The sequence below is a fragment of the Schistocerca piceifrons genome, chromosome 2, assembly GCF_021461385.2.
Source record: "Schistocerca piceifrons isolate TAMUIC-IGC-003096 chromosome 2, iqSchPice1.1, whole genome shotgun sequence".
Classification (NCBI taxonomy): Eukaryota; Metazoa; Arthropoda; class Insecta; order Orthoptera; family Acrididae; genus Schistocerca; species Schistocerca piceifrons.
Genome location: NC_060139.1, coordinates 511,144,769 through 511,166,333, shown reverse-complemented (window position 1 = coordinate 511,166,333; position 21,565 = coordinate 511,144,769). Strand labels below are relative to the sequence as shown.

The 21,565-nt window shown below is 43.1% G+C and overlaps 1 protein-coding gene across 1 annotated transcript in view; it reads right to left on the bottom strand.

Annotated features, from left to right (window-relative positions):
• LOC124777134 (juvenile hormone esterase-like) overlaps window positions 1–21,565 on the bottom strand; it is a 170,856-nt gene that overhangs the window by 19,565 nt on the left and 129,726 nt on the right. Inside the window, exon 8 of the mRNA XM_047252427.1 lies at window positions 15,546–15,699. Within this exon, the coding sequence (XP_047108383.1) occupies window positions 15,546–15,699 (154 nt within the window). The remainder of the gene's footprint in view (window positions 1–15,545; window positions 15,700–21,565) is intronic.

Sequence of the window (21,565 nt, the reverse complement as noted above, 5' to 3'; positions counted from 1 at the left end):
TGAATCAAGACCACTTATCTATGACAGGGAATGAATTCTTAAACACTGTGGAAAATAATAATCCAATGTGCTTATTACAAATACGTTATTTAAATATAAATATATGAACTAACGAGATCACAATGTATTTACAGGAGCAGAGACCCATCCATCATAGTAGAGCAGTGCGAGATTGGTTTCAGGGCCAAGATAGGATTAAAGCTGTTGCCGTTTGTTCCACGATTACCGAACATCAACCAGATAGAGAACATGTGGGCAGAGGTAACAAGGTCATTGCCATGTGTCCCTACAAATGCAAGCGACCTTTGGACGAATATAGAAAAGTATGGTGGGAAGTAAACCATCACGCTACACTGTCGACGACTTAATGAAATCAATTCCCCGACGCCCTCGAGAAATCTTACGTAATGATCGTGGGTGGGTTGGTTACTAAAAGTATACTCGTCCACAAAGCCCATGCGGACAATTATCTGATAATCGGTCAAGCTTTGCTTTGTCGCAGCTCTTTAGCATACAAGTAAATTTACTTTCAGTCCCCTCCTCACAAATCTTGCAATGCAAGGTAATTGAAAAATCTCATCTACTCGACGCCAACTGAGGAACTGACTGGTGCATGTGTTGTTGAACACACAGTAGTTGTCACCCTCACTGGAATCAATGACTGTGTGTGTGTGTGTGTGTGTGTGTGTGTGTGTGTGTGTGTGTGTGTGTGTGTGTGCGCGCGCGTGCGTGTGTGTGTGTGTGTGTGTGTGTTTTCGTGTTAACGCACAATCTGAATCAATACTGTTAACATCAGAGAGACAACCAACAATAAAGCAGGGAGCTGTCCATTCTTTTGTCCAACAGTCTGTTTCCTTTCATGTATTACTCCCGCTAGGAGATTCTTATTTAAGGACTTGTGGGCATCAAGTTGTTCAGCAGAACAAGCCTTATATTATTGTGCTAATTGCGGTATGGAAAAGACGAGTTCCGCTAGAGCAGTGAGGATATTTGCACATGTGTGTATTCAGCAATGACTGCCAGCTGCCACAACACTTCACAGAATCCTTGCGGCAGGCAACACAACTGCGCGTGCACTTCAGACTTGATTCAGTGAGACGTCAGGAGATGGATGAAAACGTCAAATTAACGGCGCTTTCCGAGTCGTATTCAATCCAGAATGAGGTGTTATTAAGGTGGTTGAGCGTTCTAGCAATTACACTTTTATGATTCCCATATGAGTATTTCGATAGCCAATAGAACCCGTTAGTGTGAAACTATCGGGAACTGCGTTATATCAAACTGCAAGAACTTGAGACAATACGTGGACTCTTCTCTTCGCTGGGTGACCTATTACTGTTATTTAGGATTCTCTCCGTCCTAGTCGTAATGCAAATGGAACTTCAGAGGCGCTTTCCGCTATTCTTGACAAACATCAGCAACCTGTTATCACTGAGAGTCACAACTGCGTGATGATAATGGTTCAGGTTGTCAGTAGTTGTGGTGGTGTTATGCTGTCAAACTGCTTACAGTAACATTAATGGTGGCGCACATAATTTAGCCCTGACTACCTACTTAAGTAAAGATAGTGTTGTGGCGTCGTCGCTTGTCTTTATTTGGCCTCAGCTTGAGTAATCCTATTTAACGAACATAGTACTCCAATCGCGGGCTCCTAATACGGTATGACTGTAGAGATTATCGTGCGGAAATTACATTAATTTTGCAATGAAATACTTAACAAATGTAACCCTGAACTATGCAGCTGGAATGACTCATTACACAGGTACTCCATGTTGCACTTGGTTAAGTGTTCAGTTCGCTGCAATCCTGCTTGTAGTGTTCGTAAATACTCGTATACTTCAGAAATGGTTCAAATGGCTCTGAGCACTATGGGACTTAACTTCTGAGGTTATCAGTCCGCTAGAACTTAGAACTACTTAAATCTAACTAACCTAAGTACCTCAGACACATCCATGTCCGAGACAGAATTCGAACCTGCGACCGTAGCGGTCGCGCGGTTCCCGACTGTAGCGCCTGGAACCGCTTGGCCACCCCGGCCTGCATATTTGTATACTGACCATTCGTTATTTGACTAAATATGAACTACAATCTAATTCGCATGTGTATGACATGGGTTAGCGCCGGCACAAAGGTATGACTAAGGGTTGGATGCCGTTGAAGTCCTGTTACATTGATGGCAAGACAAATGTTCGCAAATAACCTCTATTGCCTCAAAAAGAATTGCATCTTAAATATCGAAGGACCGACGACCACACTGTCACAGCGCGTTGAAATACAGCAACGAAGGCAGATGAAAATTTGTGACCGACTGGGCTTCGAACCCAGACCTCCTGCTTACTAGACAGACGTTCTGATCACTGGACTATTTTTTTTTAAATGTTTGAGAAGACTTTCAGCACCAGGTAGGCGAAGGCAAAGAGGGCAGGGGTCGAAGATCCGGTCCTGTCATGGTCCTTCAACAAGGTTCGAATGACATTCCGCTTCCAGTTGTTAGTGGCCGTGCGCTTGGGGTTCGCCCTTAACCACAGTCGGAGTTGGAGACTCTCTTCAGTTACATCCAACCAGTGCGCATCTATTGCACTATTGTAAGAACCGAGATGCAGTATTTTGGTATTAAAATTTTGTAAATTTGTGGTAAGGACTTATGAGACCAAGCTGCTTAGGTCATCGGTCCCTAAGCTTACACATTACTTAATCTAACTTAAACTAACTTACACTATGGACAACACACACACCTATGCCGGAGGGAGGATTCGAACCTCCGACTGTGGATACTATGATGACACAGCAGTCAACCTCTCTGCAGCACCTATCTACACACGCTCCTCGTCAGACGCGAATTCCCATTTTTGCCGCATACCACATGCGCTGTACCCCCCGGCCATTGTTCCACTAGCTTGCGTCCACACTGTATTCCCGCGAGGGTCGGACGATGTCGTGCGTCTAGCACTGAAAACTTTCAATGACCCGTGGAGACCCAAATAATTATACAGGATGGTTCATGAGGAATAGTAAATATTCTAGCAGATGGTAGTGTAGACAAATTGTTGAAATAATGACATATAACATGCGTCCAATTTTTATTGAAAATACAGATAGCTGGGTTCAATGCATTTTCGTTTCGTATGTTGGTCCTTACAGGACCTAGTTGTCTATACTTCCTTGAAAATGAGCTTCCAGCGTCAATGGAAGAGGTTCATTTGGCTGCTAGAATGCGTATGTACCTCCAGCATGACGGGGCTCCTGCACATTCTAGTCGTCAGGTGACACATTATCCAAACCTAACATTTCCTGGAAGATGGATCATTGGATATGGGCACTTTTCTTGGCCTTCAAGATCCCCGGACCTTATCTCTTTCGATTTTTGCCTGCGGGGATGGTTAAAGGCGAAGTCTACAAAGAAAAAGTAAACCCAAGAACCGATTTGATCATTCGGATTATGAATAGTGCAGCCCTCATAAAAGAACGCAAAGACGACCTACACGTGGTCTTATCAAGAGAAGTCAAATGTGCATGGAAGTTGGTGGGGGAATTTTTGAAAATCAACTTTGAATGTCCTCGTTGCTTTGCTTTGAGTTTGTTAGGGTTACGTACTAACAGCTGTATCTCTGTACACAGTAAAAAGTGGACGTATTTATATGAAATTTTTTTGCAGTTCGTCTGTACTACCACCTGCTAAAATATCTTATAATCCTCCTGAAACACTCTGTATATGGATATACGTGTGGTGTCTGTTCTTTCGGACATGTCCGAAAGAAAATGCTTCATGGCATTCTGCAACGACCTTCGGTCGCAGGGGCTGATAGAGATTTCAGAGCTGCTTGGCAGTCTGAATAAAAGTAGATACTACGATTTTTGTAGGATCTACTCTAATTCACCTCCGTTCACATGCTGATAGAAGATACTATGTAATACTGTGTCTATCTTCCCTAAAGAGATTCTAGGCAGTACACCAGACCCGGTGGTTTCATCTGTTTTCGACCTGTCAGTATACCACTATATTATGTCTCCCGAACGGTGTAGTGGTTCGTTCTTCCACTGCTCCCTGCTTCCAACTGTTTATTGAAACAGCTAGAATTTATTGTATAGTTAGTCGGCATTTCCCCAACCATCGCCATACTGATTTGGGATTCCGTATATTCTAACTCTATCCAGTTTTTTAACATTTTTAGCCTTTTTGTCCCTGCTACGGCCTCCATTTTAAGCCACAGGTGTAAGGCGGGCATGTCTAGCCCAATATCCAAGAGTGGATGTCCTGCTACTTCCGTCTGTTTGTGAAAGAAGGCCAGTATCTGCACTTTGTGAGACTCCCAAGCAGCCACCTCCTGTTCGACTTTGTTCGTATTATATGACAATAAATTATCATTGGTATTTTTGCAGAGGTGTATATCCAGTACGTACTGGGTTTAGACCCCAGTTTGCCCTACAGCAGCTTCTAGTGCTTATAAGATTATCTTTCGCAGTGGAATATATTCTTTGTGTGAGGTGTTCATAATAGTTTTCCATCCAGGGCTACTCTAGATACACTACAACCCTCTCTAAAGTTTCACCGAGAAACATAATTTTTCAGTATATGTGCTGGACATGCTTCCCCATAAATAATACTACACCAATTTTCATGCGGCCTGTCTTTAAATACTTTTTCACAATGTTCTGTGCACATAGGTTTAACAATACTATCAAATTTTCTAAGTCCTACTGTGAATAAATCGTCTACTTATTCTTTTCAAGAGTAGTCTCTCGCATTCAGCTCATCTATGAGTTCATTCACCACTAGGTTCTTCATCTCTAACCATTTACTCGAAGGTCGTATTACTAGAACCCCCTCGACATCCAGGAAGATACAGAGAGCATCCAGAAAGGGTAGTGCTTTTTCCACCTTCCCGACAAGTTGGTGAAGTGTTACCTCAGATGATTTGCTTCGTAAGTATTACGAAAATGTGGCAGTTCATAGATAAAACTACGTATTCACAACAACAAAAAAGTATGTCGGCAGAAAATAAAAGTGGCATTATGAATTTGGCAGGACCGTAAGGTTTTTCGCTTTGACACTAAGGGTTACTAAAAGTTGCAAGACGAATTTTGCTAGAGTGTTGTCTTACCATTCCCTCATTGAATTTGTATCTGCCTGCTTGTAGTTCTGCTACAAAAGAATTAAAAATCTTGCATTCAGCGAGTCTCGAAAGGCGAACAAAGACAGCGTGCACCTGACAGGCAAGCACGTTACCTAGGAGCTAGCGAACAGGTGCGGGTCTTTGACGTACTTACTGGCTCAGTAGCCGCTATGGCAAATAAATCGCAACATAAGAGACGAGAGTAGTTGTATTTCCCGTGTGGAACCACTTTCGTTGACTCAAAAGCATTAACTGATATCCTTTTGTCACGTCTCAAGGGAAAATCACTTACAGTATTCAATTGAAATGACACGATAATATCAAGTGAATTTAGCAGGATAGTTCTGTGCCATCAAGGAAGTAACTCGTCGGTCACAGAGTTGCCAAACATATTCTGCGCTGTTGCCAAGTTCCAGTTATAGAGCCAGGAAGGATACCAGCTGATGTGTTCTGTGAGTGACCTCAGAAGTGACAATCGCTTCATCTCAAAGTTGCGGGTGGCAAGGGCCGCAAGATCCCCATTATATGCCCATGAGTCTTATTCACATTTCTGTAACTAGGTTTAGACGCTAGAGTGCAATTACTTGTAATACATCGACGCACTGAATGCAAACTAAATGTCATATATTAATAACTGCGACAATTATTTGTGTTTTACTGTCTTAATCGGATCGAAACCTTGAAAGCGTATTCACCAGATGCGATTCACAATTTTGGAGCTTCTCCGGTGGTTGAGTTGGCAATGCCTCTTTGCTGTACAATATTGTTATTGAGATCACTGTCATTGGCACATCCGCCAGAAGACAGGCATGCCCTGGCTTATCGTTGTCAGCTTTCGTGACGGATATTCTGCCTTTGCTCGAAACGTGAAGATTTAAGGTGAATTCTAACATTCCATATTGCGAAAATTTGATGTTTCTATTCTTCCAGCTCTAACATACAAATAACAGTTACAATAAGCGGCAGAAAAGCGCCTGTGAACCAACAGTTAATGATGCAATCATAATTAGTGGAATCTGACAAATTCCATCTGTCATCTGATAATTGTGAAAACTACTTTTTCATCTTCACAGCACCGCAGTATGAACTCAAGGGTTTCATAGAATACCCATACTTAATTTCGTTGTGATCGTTTTCAATGACCGTAGGGGAGGAGCAAAACCATCTGACTTGAAACATACTTTTCCAGTGGGATTTGAATCTTTGGCTACAGTTGCAGTAGCACGTCCAGTGAGGTATGAAGAATGTGAGCAATCACTCATTGCTAAAGTATAGCCTAGGGCAGAAAGAAGCAGGTTTCCGACAAAGTAAACGATGAGAGACACTGTCGCTGTCACTTATTAAACAGGAATTGTTCAGAAAATTACAACACTATCTAGTGAAATGAGTAGGTTGATGCAGCTCCAGTCTGGCACTATCACTGAGTTGCCAAACATTTTCCGAATGGCACTTAAGATAAATATGTGTGTGTGTGTGTGTGTGTGTGTGTGTGTGTGTGTGTGTGTATGTCTGTTCTTAGGACATTTCCGAAAGAACAGACACTACGAATCGAAATAGACTTCTTCATCAATTAAAGATTGAAGGACAGATGTCCAGGCTGTCATGGACATTAAAATAGAACAACAGCGTCAGATGAAAATTTGTGCCTGACCAGATTCAAACCCGGATTTACAAAATTTTAATACCAAGATACTGCATCTCGGTTCATATAATAATGCAATAGGTGCGCACTGGTTAGATGTAACTGAATAGAGACTCCAACTCGGTTTGTAGTTAAGGGCGAATCCCAAGCGCATGGCCACGAACAATTTGGAGCGGAAACTTAATGTCATCAGAACCTTGTTGAAGGACCATGACATGCGATCGTTAGACCGACTGCACAAAGTTCAGATTATAAATACATACATACTTAGAAAAATATATCACGTCGGAGCAGACTTACCGATACTGCAGGTCACTGCACATAAAAATATAAGCTGTGGCCTCTTCGTATGTGTTGAAACAAAATATCATCAAAGTATCCTTCGACACGGCGAATTTTCAGAGGCAAAACGGAGGACTTGGAATTAAAAAATGGTTCAAATGGCTCTGAGCACTATGGGGCTCAACATCTTAGGTCGTAAGTCCCCTAGAACTTAGAACTACTTAAACCTAACTAACCTAAGGACATCACTCACACCCATGCCCGAGGCAGGATTCGAACCTGCGACCGGACTGCAGCGCCAGAACCGCACAGCCACCGCGGCCGGCACTTGGAATTAAAGACGTGCTTTTAAACTAACCACACGCCACTAAGACAGGCATCACGAAACTTCTGTTCCTCTCGTTAGATCCTGGGAATAGGAACGCTCCAGTTAATGTAGCACGCCAGCCTAGATTACGTCCGAAAGTACTAGGGCGTTTGGAGCTGTATAAGACTTCCACGAGCACAAACCAACACTAGAACCGTTTATGATTATATTATCAGACACCGTCTTCACAAACCAATTCCTGTAACTTAACCTACAAAAAACTGGAGGAACGTCTGGAAAAATATCAACAATAAAATTATACCAACTAGAGTAAGTGCCGTATGATGCGACTTTGTAAACGAAACCATACCCACAGCGGAACGATGATGTAAAATCAAATTGAGACCATCTCCATATGGCGACAAATAACGGCTTGTAGAAACTGTAGCGCACATCTTCTCATGTGAAAATAGAATCAGAATTTGGAACTGGACTACGAAGAAGTTAGCACTGTCAATTGAACCGCAGAAAGTCAAATACCGATAACTGAAGCTTTACAACCCGACTGGAAATGGTACCCGTCCGAAAAGAATAACAGTTATTCGTGGCTTCTGGGACAGTTTGTGTTTTACGTGACAACAAACAAAACTTAGTAGAGTACATGTCCTATATTGCAGTAGAACATTTTAAGCTGAAGAAGAATAACAAATATAAGGAATGGTTTTAAAATTTTTATCTATTGCTTTATGTGGGCTACAAAGAGATGGATAGTTTTATTCATTAGAAGAGGAATACTATTCTTTCACTTTTTTTATTCCTGGAATATTCTTTTACGTTGGATCTAAAATCAGAACTGTTCTAATTTGGCAAAACCCCACCGGCTCCGACATTTCTTTTATTTGTTGAAAAATATATGGCTCCCTTACAGACCTCATATGCATCCAGTGCATAATAAATTAAAAGGTGAATACATTTCTGAATGAATGTTTGTTATGTATTTTTCCGTCACCCTTTCCATTGTTACATCTTATGTTCTACAAGGAACGCACGCCATTGGAGGCGGCAATCTGTAATTTATTTTACCTAAATTACTACTTCAGTTTTGTCCTACAATTTAAAAGAAAATACGGGTGCAAACATGGAATACATGGGAATAATGCAGCTGCCCAGTGCCAGGTATGGGAGAGGCATTGTGGCCAGGCCTCGGATCTTCGACGCCTGCCCTCTTTGTCTCCGCCAACCTGGTGCTGAAAGTCTTCTCAAACATTAAAAAAAAAAAAAATACCTTGCATTGCAAGATTTGTGAGGAGGGGACTGAAAGTAAATTTACTTGTATGCTAAAGAGCTGCGACAAAGCAAAGCTTGACCGATTATCAGATAATTGTCCGCATGGGCTTTGTGGACGAGTATACTTTTAGTAACCAACCCAGCCACGATCATTACGTAAGATTTCTCGAGGGAGTCGGGGAATTGATTTCATTAAGTCGTCGACAGTGTAGCGTGACGTTTTACTCCCCACCATACGTTTTCTATATTCGTCCAAAGGTCGCTTGCATTTGCAGGGACACATGGCAATGACCTTGTTACCTCTGCCCACATGCTCTCTATCTGGTTGATGTTCGGTGATCGTGGAACAAACGGCAACAGCTTTGTCCTCTCTTGGCCCTGAAACCAATCTCACACTGCTCTACTATGATGGATGGGTCTCTGCTCCTGTATACATTGTTATCTCGTTAGTTCATATATTTATATTTAAATAACGTATTTGTAATAAGCACATTGGATTATTATTTTCCACAGTGTTTAAGAATTCATTCTCTGTCATAGATAAGTGATATGGATTCAACAGTCCGATTAAGAATGTGGTTCACCGAGTCTATCATAAGATGAGTGTCGTAGTCGGATATCCACATTAAGACTGACTGGCTGAATCCGATTAGGACGATCTTGTATCGAAATGAAATTACAGAAATCGGATAATTTGAACGTCTGTATTGCAACAATGCTGCGCACATAAATTCCTATGATGGAGTAACAGCTAGCAACTGTCTAAGAAAAAGTGAGAAATATGTCGACTAGCAGCAATGTAACGTAATTATAACCAATATCTGATGGACATATTGCATCGAACAATACACATCTATTTAAGTGGAGGGAAGATACTCCATATCAGATTTGCTGATGACATAATTAATAATAATAATAATCCCCTGTAGCCGATAGGGGAAACCCTCCCCCATTTGGGTGGTACCTAGGAAATGAAACACTTGGGGTGAACCAAATACTAACACAATCCCGAACGAGTACTCAAACAGTTGAACCCAAAATCCAGACACATGTGAGTGAAAATCACCGCTACTCCGGTCACCGTCTGTTATCTAAATGAACTTGGCTGAAAATATTTGCTTCCAAAGGCTTCAACACCATCTGGTCCTGATTGGTCCCGGTATCACCCAGGCCAAACCAATGAAACACAAGAAAACATGAACTATGCAAGCAAAGGTAACTTTACCCCAGGTGGTACACAACCTGGCCACCGATAGGCGGCAGTTGGATTTTCGCACTCTGGGGAGTCCAGTTTAGCACGACAGAGAATATCGAAGATCTCTGGTAAACTTCTCTACGAGCAGGAAACATTCATTTAAAAACTAAACATCGATACATTGATCCAAACAAAAAACCTCAATATTCTCACGAAAGAAATCGTCCGCCAAAAAACTCTCGTCCTTGCTCTTCAAGAACCACGATTAAATGACAATTAAAACTTGCATTACGGAAACCATGGCATCTTCAAGAGCAAAATACAACAAAAGTTAGCGAAAGACGTAGCAATCTTCGGCACTACATTTCTCGAACACAGATCTGTCATCAACTACGTCAAAGAAATCGCATCCATCAACAATCGACTTATGACTATGCTCATTCAGAGCTCCTATAAAAGAAATACACTCGAAAATACTATGAGCAAAATTCACCAAGATGACGTGAAAAAACTAATGGGACAGAATAAACCTGTAGAAAAATCATTGGTACAAATTCAACACACCGAAACGCTTAGACCAACGGCACACGTCTGACTGACATTTGCCAACAATTCAACCACAAAAGAATGTCTTCCCACTTTAGGAAGTAGCCTGTTCCCAAGAAACATGTTTGGCTACCAGGTGCAAGCTGCTTTCGTTCGCCTTTCGAGACTCGCTGAAAGCCAGATTTTTAATTCTTTTGTAGCAGAGCTACAAGCAGGCAGATACAATCGCAATAAGGGAATCGTGAGACAACGCTCGAGCAAAATGCGCCTTGCTACTTTCAGTAACCCTTAGTGTCTGAGCGAAAACCTTGCGGTACTGCCAAATTCATAATGACGACATATTTTTTGTTGTTGTGAATACCTAATTTTATCTATGAAATGTCACATTTTCATAATAATTGCGAATGATACAGGAAATGAAGTAAATACAGATCTTTTCGAAGTCAAAAGTCGGTAATGTCCTACTAATTCGTGCTAAAATAGGCTCAGTCGTCTTACAGATACACTCCTCGAAATGGAAAAAAGAACACATTGACACCGGTGTGTCAGACCCACCATACTTGCTCCGGACACTGCGAGAGGGCTGTACAAGCAATGATCACACGCACGGCACAGCGGACACACCAGGAACCGCGGTGTTGGCCGTCGAATGGCGCTAGCTGCGCAGCTTTTGTGCACCGCCGCCGTCAGTGTCAGCCAGTTTGCCGTGGCATACGGAGCTCCATCGCAGTCTTTAACACTGGTAGCATGCCGCGACAGCGTGGACGTGAACCGTATGTGCAGTTGACGGACTTTGAGCGAGGGCGTATAGTGGGCATGCGGGAGGCCGGGTGGACGTACCGCCGAATTGCTCAACACGTGGGGCGTGAGGTCTCCACAGTACATCGATGTTGTCGCCAGTGGTCGGCGGAAGGTGCACGTGCCCGTCGACCTGGGACCGGACCGCAGCGACGCACGGATGCACGCCAAGACCGTAGGATCCTACGCAGTGCCGTAGGGGACCGCACCGCCACTTCCCAGCCAATTAGGGACACTGTTGCTCCTGGGGTATCGGCGAGGACCATTCGCAACCGTCTCCATGAAGCTGGGCTACGGTCCCGCACACCGTTAGGCCGTCTTCCGCTCACGCCCCAACATCGTGCAGCCCGCCTCCAGTGGTGTCGCGACAGGCGTGAATGGAGGGACGAATGGAGACGTGTCGTCTTCAGCGATGAGAGTCGCTTCTGCCTTGGTGCCAATGATGGTCGTATGCGTGTTTGGCGCCGTGCAGGTGAGCGCCACAATCAGGACTGCATACGACCGAGGCACACAGGGCCAACACCCGGCATCATGGTGTGGGGAGCAATCTCCTACACTGGCCGTACACCACTGGTGATCGTCGAGGGGACACTGAATAGTGCACGGTACATCCAAACCGTCATCGAACCCATCGTTCTACCATTCCTAGACCGGCAAGGGAACTTGCTGTTCCAACAGGACAATGCACGTCCGCATGTATCCCGTGCCACCCAACGTGCTCTAGAAGGTGTAAGTCAACTACCCTGGCCAGCAAGATCTCCGGATCTGTCCCCCATTGAGCATGTTTGGGACTGGATGAAGCGTCGTCTCACGCGGCCTGCACGTCCAGCACGAACGCTGGTCCAGCTGAGGCGCCAGGTGGAAATGGCATGGCAAGCCGTTCCACAGGACTACATCCAGCATCTCTACGATCGTCTCCATGGGAGAATAGCAGCCTGCATTGCTGCGAAAGGTGGATATACACTGTACTAGTGCCGACATTGTGCATGCTCTGTTGCCTGTGTCTATGTGCCTGTGGTTCTGTCAGTGTGATCATGTGATGTATCTGACCCCAGGAATGTGTGAATAAAGTTTCCCCTTCCTGGGACAATGAATTCACGGTGTTCTTATTTCAATTTCCAGGAGTGTATTTAATGCTTTATTAAGATAGTCTGCAGTCGTGATGTTTCTGTAATAAGCTGAATTTGATTTGTATTAGTACAGTGAATATTTTAATTGTATTTTCCATTAGTTAGTAATCGCAACAGTAATCATCAATGAGAAATTATTCAGCAAAAGAATTTTCTTTCACGATATCTAGAACGATTTGACAATGCTAAAGTTGTTTACAAATTCTGCGGCAGTAGAAACCTACTGGTTCCAACGATATCATTATACCAGAGTAGTTTTAAGAATATTTTCGTCTAGAAATTAACTGCGTTGACGGTTGATTGATCCAGAGCGGGAAAGGTAAAACTTTACGAATATATGACAAGTACTTGAGAGAGAACTTCTCTATCAATACAAGTGCCTGAGAGACGACTTTAATTTCAATCTCCTGGATAGTTTTGATTCTCAAATCAAGAAGTGCGTTATCATGCAGTTGTACATGTGATGTAGTTGTGTTGCTCGATTTTTTTACGCTGAGACCGAAAGGTGTCTCAGTTGTTGGCAACAAATTCCAGCTGTGTTGCACACAGCCCTTGGGGCAGAATTCGTAGCCCAAAACACACTTTTGGAGCTATCAGATGTAAAATATTATGTTCACACTACTCTTTGCTCGAGTTTATGTCTTTTGGAGGGGCTCAGCCTTTTATTTCTACTTAGGAACTTAACGATAAAGGCATCATAAAACGTCACCAGTAACAGTACTGCATACGAATGCTCAATGAGCGACCTGATGACGTTCAATAATAGTCACTCCGTTGACTTTTGTTGTTTCGAATTAGAGCATGCAGTACTCCTACACCAGACTTTTTAACTTTGCCTGTTGAATGCAAATGTCGCATGATGGTAAAACGGTAATCTATCACATATATCAGTAGTCGAGACTTCCTCAATGTGGAAAATCATTCATGCCAGAACGATCTTTGTTGAAACAAGAATATCTTTTTCTGGCGTATTTTTCCCAAAAGCACTCGCTCCACACACAATTCAAATCTTTCTAGCTGCCTCCTCTGCGTTCATCCCTCTGTTATACCAAAAGTAAACGTTGTGTTGCAGATGTTACACCTATTTCCACTTGCGACTCAATTTTACAATGCTTAACTGTAGTTCATGATTTTCAAGTTTGCAAAATCCATTGCTTAACTGCCAGATGATAACTAGAACTTCAAATTCGAAAATGACAGTTGAGACACACACTGACAGCGTCGCGACGCGTTCACCTGGGCGGCGCCGGATTTCAGGCGGCGGGTGGCGTCTGGCCGGTGGCCGGTAGCCGCTGCAGTGCGAGGAAACGCTCGACCGTGAGCTGTTATGATCGCGGCGCAGCCACGAGCTATTCTGCGGAATTGTTTCTGGAATACTTGTTATTGCTGGTGGGTACAATTTTAAGCGAATTATCTTCGATGTTCAGTCAGACACATAACTTTAGACCGACTGTAGAAAAAAAAAGGAATACAGTTGGACGCCAACAGGCGACTATGAGTTTAGAGCGCACGACGATTGCCACTAGACCACATAGTCCAACAACTTCTCGGAAGTAGAGAACACTTCCTCCTGACACTTCCTCCTGACACTTACTGTGTTGCCAGATTGTGCAGATTGCCGGACTTACAGTTGTCAGGGGCGGTCAGTTTTATTGGCCACCTTAAGTGAATGACTCGGACTTAGTCTCTGTGGCGGCCGGCCGGCGGTCAGTTTTAGTGTCTAAGACTGTACGTGTGCGCTCCTTTGTATTGGTTCATTCAGATCTAGAGCATCCTTTCCCCACAGCTCTATGGTAAAGTAAAAAGAATGAATATGGTTGTCGTAGTCGACCGACGTATTCTTTCCTAAACTCCGTACCAAACTTCTGGTACTTGTGTTTCAATAACAAATTTACGTTACTAGTGTGTTGTGTAACGAGAAGTTGACTTATGCATTGCAAGATACGGCCACTGTAAGTCAAAATGTAGCAGTCGACGCTCTCCTACAAGCTGGAAAAGAAACCTGCATTGTCCGTGCAAGAGATAAATTATTCAATCATATTAGTTGCTTATGAATTATTTTCACTTACATGACAGTATCATCATCAGTCATCAGACGCATAAATCGACTACTCCTCCTACATCCCCTGCTCTACTGCAGTTGTTTGATTCGTTATGGTACGCTGGATCTCGGAATTTTGTGAGTAAGGCCTCAGCTTTCAGGGCCTGAGGCTATGCTTATCATATGAACAGGAAACTCACATTTACCCGTGTGCCACAGAAGTTACACTAGAGTAGAGAATAAATCTGTCTTCTCAAGGAATACAGGATTTACTTACTAACCAAACTGCGAGCTTACACCTCTCATCAGTGACATACGAGGTGAACAATAACATGCAACCTGCTAATAAACTCAACCATGAATTAATATTTATACTTAAGTTCAAATGGGGTACGCGACTTGAATATGGTCCTGTGTAAGTGATGGATCGTCACAAACGTCAAAAGTGGGCGGCTTGACACATCTCCGTGCAAAATTAAGAGAAATTTTGACCCCAGTTTGATGTGGAACCCACAGGCAAAGCAATAGTCTAGCGTAGTGTGGGGAGTGTGTTTAGTAGCCCTGTTGCGTTTTCTGTGTGTTCTGCCAATAAATCGGTGTTTAGGTTCACACTACCCACAGTATTGTCTATGAGAGGGTTCCCCTTGAAGTTATTCGTAATTATATTTCCTGCATATTTAGTTGAATTTACAGCCTTTAGATTTGTATGACTTATCGTGTAACAATAACAAGTAGTTGCCCATGGTAATCAATCTGGCACCGCATCGAGGTAGTCACGTAGCATGTGAAAAGCAGGATGGCTGCGCCAGGCATGAAATAGTGGTGTGTCATGCGGCAGGCACGATATGTTCGTCCTCAAATTCAGTGATACCTTGCGTCTTGCTTACTCTGCGCTCTACAGATGCGGAAACGGCGCTAAGAAGGACGGCCGGTACTGCAGTCACGTGACAGAAGGGACTGTTCCATTCACCACGGCGAAAGGAGTGTTCACTCTGTTTCTCCGAAAATACTGCTAGTTCAACTGCTCACGAGCGTACATCTTTCAGAAATTTCAAAAATTTTCTGATTGTGATACTGCTGTTGTAGCTAATAACGACCACTCTTGAGTAACAAATTCTTAATGTCTTGGAAATAAAATGTCATTTAGACTTATTCTGTATGTTAGTTAAGACCATTGCAAGTTTTAGGAGTGACAGTACTTACCTGTGACGTTTTCCGCAACTACCATTTTTCTGGCTCGGTTGAGTGTTGTTACGACATCGAAGTGGTAGAAGTATACGGGCTGAGCGGCAGGTACAGACGAGTGAATTCTGGCTGCGGTCCATGCTGGGTATCCAAACATCAGATCTCCTCGAAGCTGTCGAAAACGAAATTTCTCGTGTAGGTGTGTTCTACTGTCGTATTCCATCAGTTTTCTAGAAACAAATAAACTTTATTTGAAGGAAAGAAGATAGGCTAGAGTATAGTGTACCGTCGGCAGCAAGGGCATTATAAAAGAGGGACTAGCTTGGACAAAGACTGTTTGGAATACAGTCTGCACCTTGTGAAATGGACAGTATTGGTATTGAATAGGAGAGATCAAAGTAAACCAGTAGAATCGTAAGCTGAAAGGACAAATTGTTAGTGAGCATATTTCCCGGTTTGGAACGCTGTAGATGATGTGGAGACCTTACCATGTGGCCATGTGACAACTTACGAACATCACGTTATTGATGTGGTGTGGTGTGTAATTGCTGTTTATTTGCATGGGATAGAGGCGTGACAGAATGGCAGAAACGAGCTATCGTGTTTGGACGTGCCCATGGTAACACTGCACAAAGTTATACTTTGTTGGTTCATCAGTATGGACTGTCTAACGTGTCTACCACTGGCAGCTAAGTAGGGGTGGCGTGACGACAGCTGGCGTAATGAGGTTCGTAACGGGTACGGTTTAGTGACGATTACCAGTTCTGCTCACTGATAATGTCTTTCAGACTGACAGCAGCTGATGCTGCCAGTGATTGTAGGTCCATCTGAACCATTTTCTAACGAACATCGTGAAAAGAACTCCATACAGTGTACATGAATAGGGCGTCTCACAAAAGGCTTACAGAGGCACACGAAGCAGCGCGTCTTCAGTGGACCAAACAAAACAGGAATTGGGCAGTCCCCGACTGGTTTCACACTGTGTGGTAGGACGAGTCTCGATGAGGCCTCTTCAATGGATTCAGAGCGTCAAGTGCACTGACTGATCCAAGAGGCTTTTCGCACGTCGATTCTAGAAGATAGTGCGAACATAAACCTCGATGTTTACTGCAACATTCCCGGTGAACAAATGTTGTTGCCTCTTCTACATCCTCATGATCAATGTGCAGTGGAGATTTTCGTCTTCTAAAATGACGTCAGGCCGTGTTCACAGGGCTGCACGGAAACGTTCCTGGTATTACAAAAAAACCTAGGCGCTCTACCGCACTTTGATTGTGTAGGACGGCAAGATTTTGACACCTTACATGAATCATTTTGATACTTGCTATTTAATGGGATAGCATTTTAGATGGGCTTACCGAAATATTAATCATTCATTAGTTGATACTTGGTAGCATAAGATCGTAGAGATATCATCTTACAAGCACCACCACCAGTGCTTTTTAGCACTGAGGAATGCACGAGGAATGGCTGTCGCCTGCTGCAGAGACTGTCGCCAAGGTATACTCCCGGCACGAGACACAGCAACGCATCTGGTTCGCTGCATTGTAGATAGAGGAGGGGCCACACGTTGTTTTAGAAGATGCTATCGAACTATGAGCTGAAGGCGGCTGACTGACAGCTTCGTGACTCACAGAGAGGGAGGTATTCGGTTTGTAATTGGCGTAGTGATTGGCCGCAAATAGATTTCAAATGGCTGAAATGGCTCTAAGCACTATGGGACTTAACATCTGAGGTCATCAGTCTCGTAGACTTAGAACTACTTAAACCTAACTAACCTAAGGACATCACACACATCCATGCTCGAGGCAGGATTCGAACCTGCTACCATAGCAGCTGTGCGGTTCTGGACTGAAGCGCCTAGAACCGCTCGTCCACAGTGGCCGGCTAAGGAGAGTTCACGCTAATGAAGTGATGTTTGCTGTAAAGTGGGCACTGATTCGGCGAAAAGACTCTGGCAGGTGTCGATAGGACACACCCGCTACACAGCGTTTTGAGAAATTGTTGGCAGGGCGTTAATGTACTGACTCACGTTTTGATACGAAAGTGCTAGTTTCACCACTAGGAACGTCATCATTCGTTGCTCCGTGAACAGAGAAACGAACCTTTGCTTCTTTGTGAAGACAGCCATTACGAAGTGCTTCACTGCGACCGCACACTTGAATCAAATCTCTGCTCCTGGCTTATGTGCAAGCGTAATTCTTCACTCGTGTCTGGCATTCTACTTAACCTAGGAGCATATGGACGCATTCTCTGTGCCGTCAGAATTTTTAGCTACGCAGCGCACTTCTTCTGCAAGACCGCGGGAAACACCGAGAAAATCGACTCTGCAGAATTGCTCTTCCCACTACTGAAATCGGTATACGCACCATCGCTCGATAGATAGGGAATATTTAACTGCCTACAACCGGAAACAACATGAGGATTTGTTGTCACAATACTCCACTCTAACTTAATCTCTACTGTCAGTGTCAGTCGGGATGGAGGATTTCGTAACTTCAATTCTAGTGACTATTGTGTTTTTGTCCTGAAAACGCGACCAAGACCCCGACTGAAGCCTTCGATGCTTTGCCAATCTCACATTGAGATTAACCCATAGGAGCTAACGTTCTCTGTCTATACTGGTTCAATCTGCATAATTTACTTTGAGAGTTGTTTTTATAATAAATATCAGCACCCAGTTGTTCTGCTTTCCCTAGAATTTGACACTCCAACTACCGATCCTGATTAAGTTAGAGTGGAGTATTGTGACAACAAATCCTCATGTTGTTTCCGGTTGTAGGCTATCAGTGGCAGGGCTAATTTAATTGAGTTTTTAGGCGGGACCACTCCTTTGGGAACAAGACATTGTCAGCCATCACCCACACTCATGCCATTCGGGGTAGCAATGGAACGGGACATAAAATATGTCAGGGACGTTTTGGAAGGTGGGGCGAAACGTAGCAAGCAGCATCTCCAGAATTTAGATTGTCGTGTGGGATCCAATCATCAATGAGTGGATTCAGCTTGGCACAGCAGACCTGAAGAAACTTGTGAATCTTCTTTCTTGCCGAAATGAGGCTGCTATCAAGGGATGATGTCATATTGCGCAGTATTAGCGTGGAGTCTCCTATGGGTGACAATTGTTTTACCTCCTATGCTTCGTAAAGGGGCAGTTGTGGTATGTAAACTTATAGGGACAGAATAATTTTAATCCGATGCTCTTACTTGACGATGGAATGAGGAAGAATTGATGCGCAGATCTAGTGCCTATGGGACTAGCGTCTTAAATACTGCGCTACGTCACTCGATATGTTCGAGTTGTCTTCTTTCTTTATATGAAAAGATGGGCAAGTGGTTACTTCACTACATGAGAGCTGTCGAAAAACACCGCAACAGCAGAAAACAACTGCAGTATTTGGCACGCCACTTTCAGAGCCAGTTTTTATCATACAGCCAAAGACTAGAGACTTCTGCCGAAAGCGTGTTGAAGGAGTAAAGCAGTACATCAGAATTACATTGTCGTAGTGTTTATGCGAAGCTACGACCGTTTCCTGAACTGGTCAGTGGAGCACAGCCGAAGATATGGCAAATGACCTGAAAATGGTATGAATTATGACAATGATCGACAACATATTCATACTTAGAATGCCATGTTCGCGCAATGCACCTACACTTTGTCAGAGGAATATGTGCAATCTGCCTTCCAGCCTTGGACTAAATGTGATCTGATTATTTATGAGCTCTTTTTTTACTGTTGCCTACCTAATAGATATAATAATTACAATCCCAAAGAAAGCAGGTGTTGACAGATGTGAAAATTAATGAACTATCAGTTTAATAAGTCACAGCTGCAAAGTACTAACGCGAATTCTTTATAGACGAATGGAAAAACTGATAGAAGCCGACCTCGGGGAAGATCAGTTTGGATTCCGTAGAAATGTTGGAACACGTGAGGCAATACTGACCCTACGACTTATCTTAGAAGAAAGATTAAGTAACGGCAAACCTACATTTCTAGGATTTGTAGACTTAGAGGTGTTGATAGGAATACTCTCTTTCAAATTCTGAAGGTGACAGGGGTAAATACAGGGAGCGAAAGGCTATTTACAATTTGTACAGAACGCAGATGGCAGTTATAAGAGTCTAGGGGTATGAAAGGGAAGCAGTGGTTGGGAAGGGAGTGAGACAGGGTTGTAGCCTATCCCCGATGTTATTCAATCTGTATATTGAGCAAACAGTAAAGGACACAAAACAAAAGTTCGGAGTAGGTATTAAAATCCATGGAGAAGAAATAAAAACATTGAGGTTCGCCGATGACATTGTAATTCTGTCAATGACAGCAAAGGACTTGGAAGAGCAGTTGAACGGAATGGACAGTGTCTTGAAAGAAGGATATAAGATGAACATCAACAAAAGCAAAACGAGGATAATGGAATGTAGTCGAATTAAGTCGGGTGATTCTGAGGAAATTAGATTAGGAAATGAGACACTTAAAGTAGTAAAGGAGTTTCGCTATTTGGGGAGCAAAGTAACTGATGATGGTCGAAGTAGGGAGGATACAAAATGTAGACTGGCAATGGCAAGGATAGCGTTTCTGAAGAAGAAAAATTCGTCAACACCGAATATAGATTTAAATGTAAGGAAGTCGTTTCTGAAAGTTTTTGTATGGAGTGTAGGCATGTATGGAAGTGAAACGTGGACGATAAATAGTTTAGACAAGAAGAGAATAGAAGCTTTCGAAATGTGGTGCTACAGAATAATGCTGAAGATTAGATGGGTAGATCACATAACTAAAGAAGAGGTATTGAACAGAATTGGGGAGAAGAGGAGCTTGTGGCACAACTTGACTAGACGAAGAGATCGTTCGGTAGGACATATTCTCAATCATCGAGGGATCACCAATTTATTACCGGAGGGTAGCGTGGAGGGTAAAAATTGTGGAGGGAGAACAAGAGATGAATACACTAAGCAGATTCAGAAGGATGTAGGCTGCAGTAGGTACTGGGAGATGAAGAAGCTTGCACGAGATAGAGTAGCATGGAGAACTGCATCAAACCAGTCTCAGGACTGAAGAACACAACAACAACAACCTAATACATAGTCTTCAAAACGTATCAGAGATCTTCGTGGAATATAGTGTACAACAGAAACGATATAATTCTATCTGTCCGCCAGATTCACATCTTCCTCGATTTCCCTCTGTCACTTCAGGAAAGTTGTAGGCGGTTCCATTGAACATGGCCACGACCGATAGCCTTCTACAGCCGTCTGTAATTGAGTAAATGCCCCAAATTCAAATACTTTTTTTACTGGCTGGCTCTGAGCACTATGCGACTTAACTTCTAAGGTCATCAGTCCCCTAGAACTTAGAACTACTTAAACCTAAGTAACCTAAGGACATCACACACATCCATGCCCGAGGCAGGATTCGAACCTGCGACCGTAGCGGTCGCGCGGTTCCAGACTGTAGCGCCTAGAACCGCTCGGCCACCCCGGCCGGCAAATACTTTCACGTCCATGGCATGTATAACTGAAGAGAACCGTTCTACTTTGCCTATTGAGTTCATATATGATTGCTTGTGGAAGTGGGAACAACAGTTACAATAAGTACCAGGTCGTCAGTAGCTTTTGAGCTGAGTTAACAAACATATCTAAACTTGTGTCGTGAAGACGTTAAAGGTTTTCTATATGAGGTCTTCCACCACGTAACTTCTATTGTGATTATATCTACAACATATCATTTAACAACAACAGTGATTGTGAAACATCACATAGGTTTAATAACATACTTTCATTTTAAATCAAATGTACTGCGATAACAAAAGTAATAATTCCTGTTTACAAACGTTATTTATTTCTGATACCTCTAAAATATGAGTGACTTTGCAACAAAATGTACGAAAACTTCATTTGTTTCTTTTGTTATAGGGGTCACTTCATATAGAAGAATGTCCGGGGGTATGTGAAAAGTATGCTTGTATCCCTCTGCTACTACAAAATCTTTACAAATAAGAGAGAAAAAAAGAAGTTACAGGCAACTTATTAGAAAATTCTGA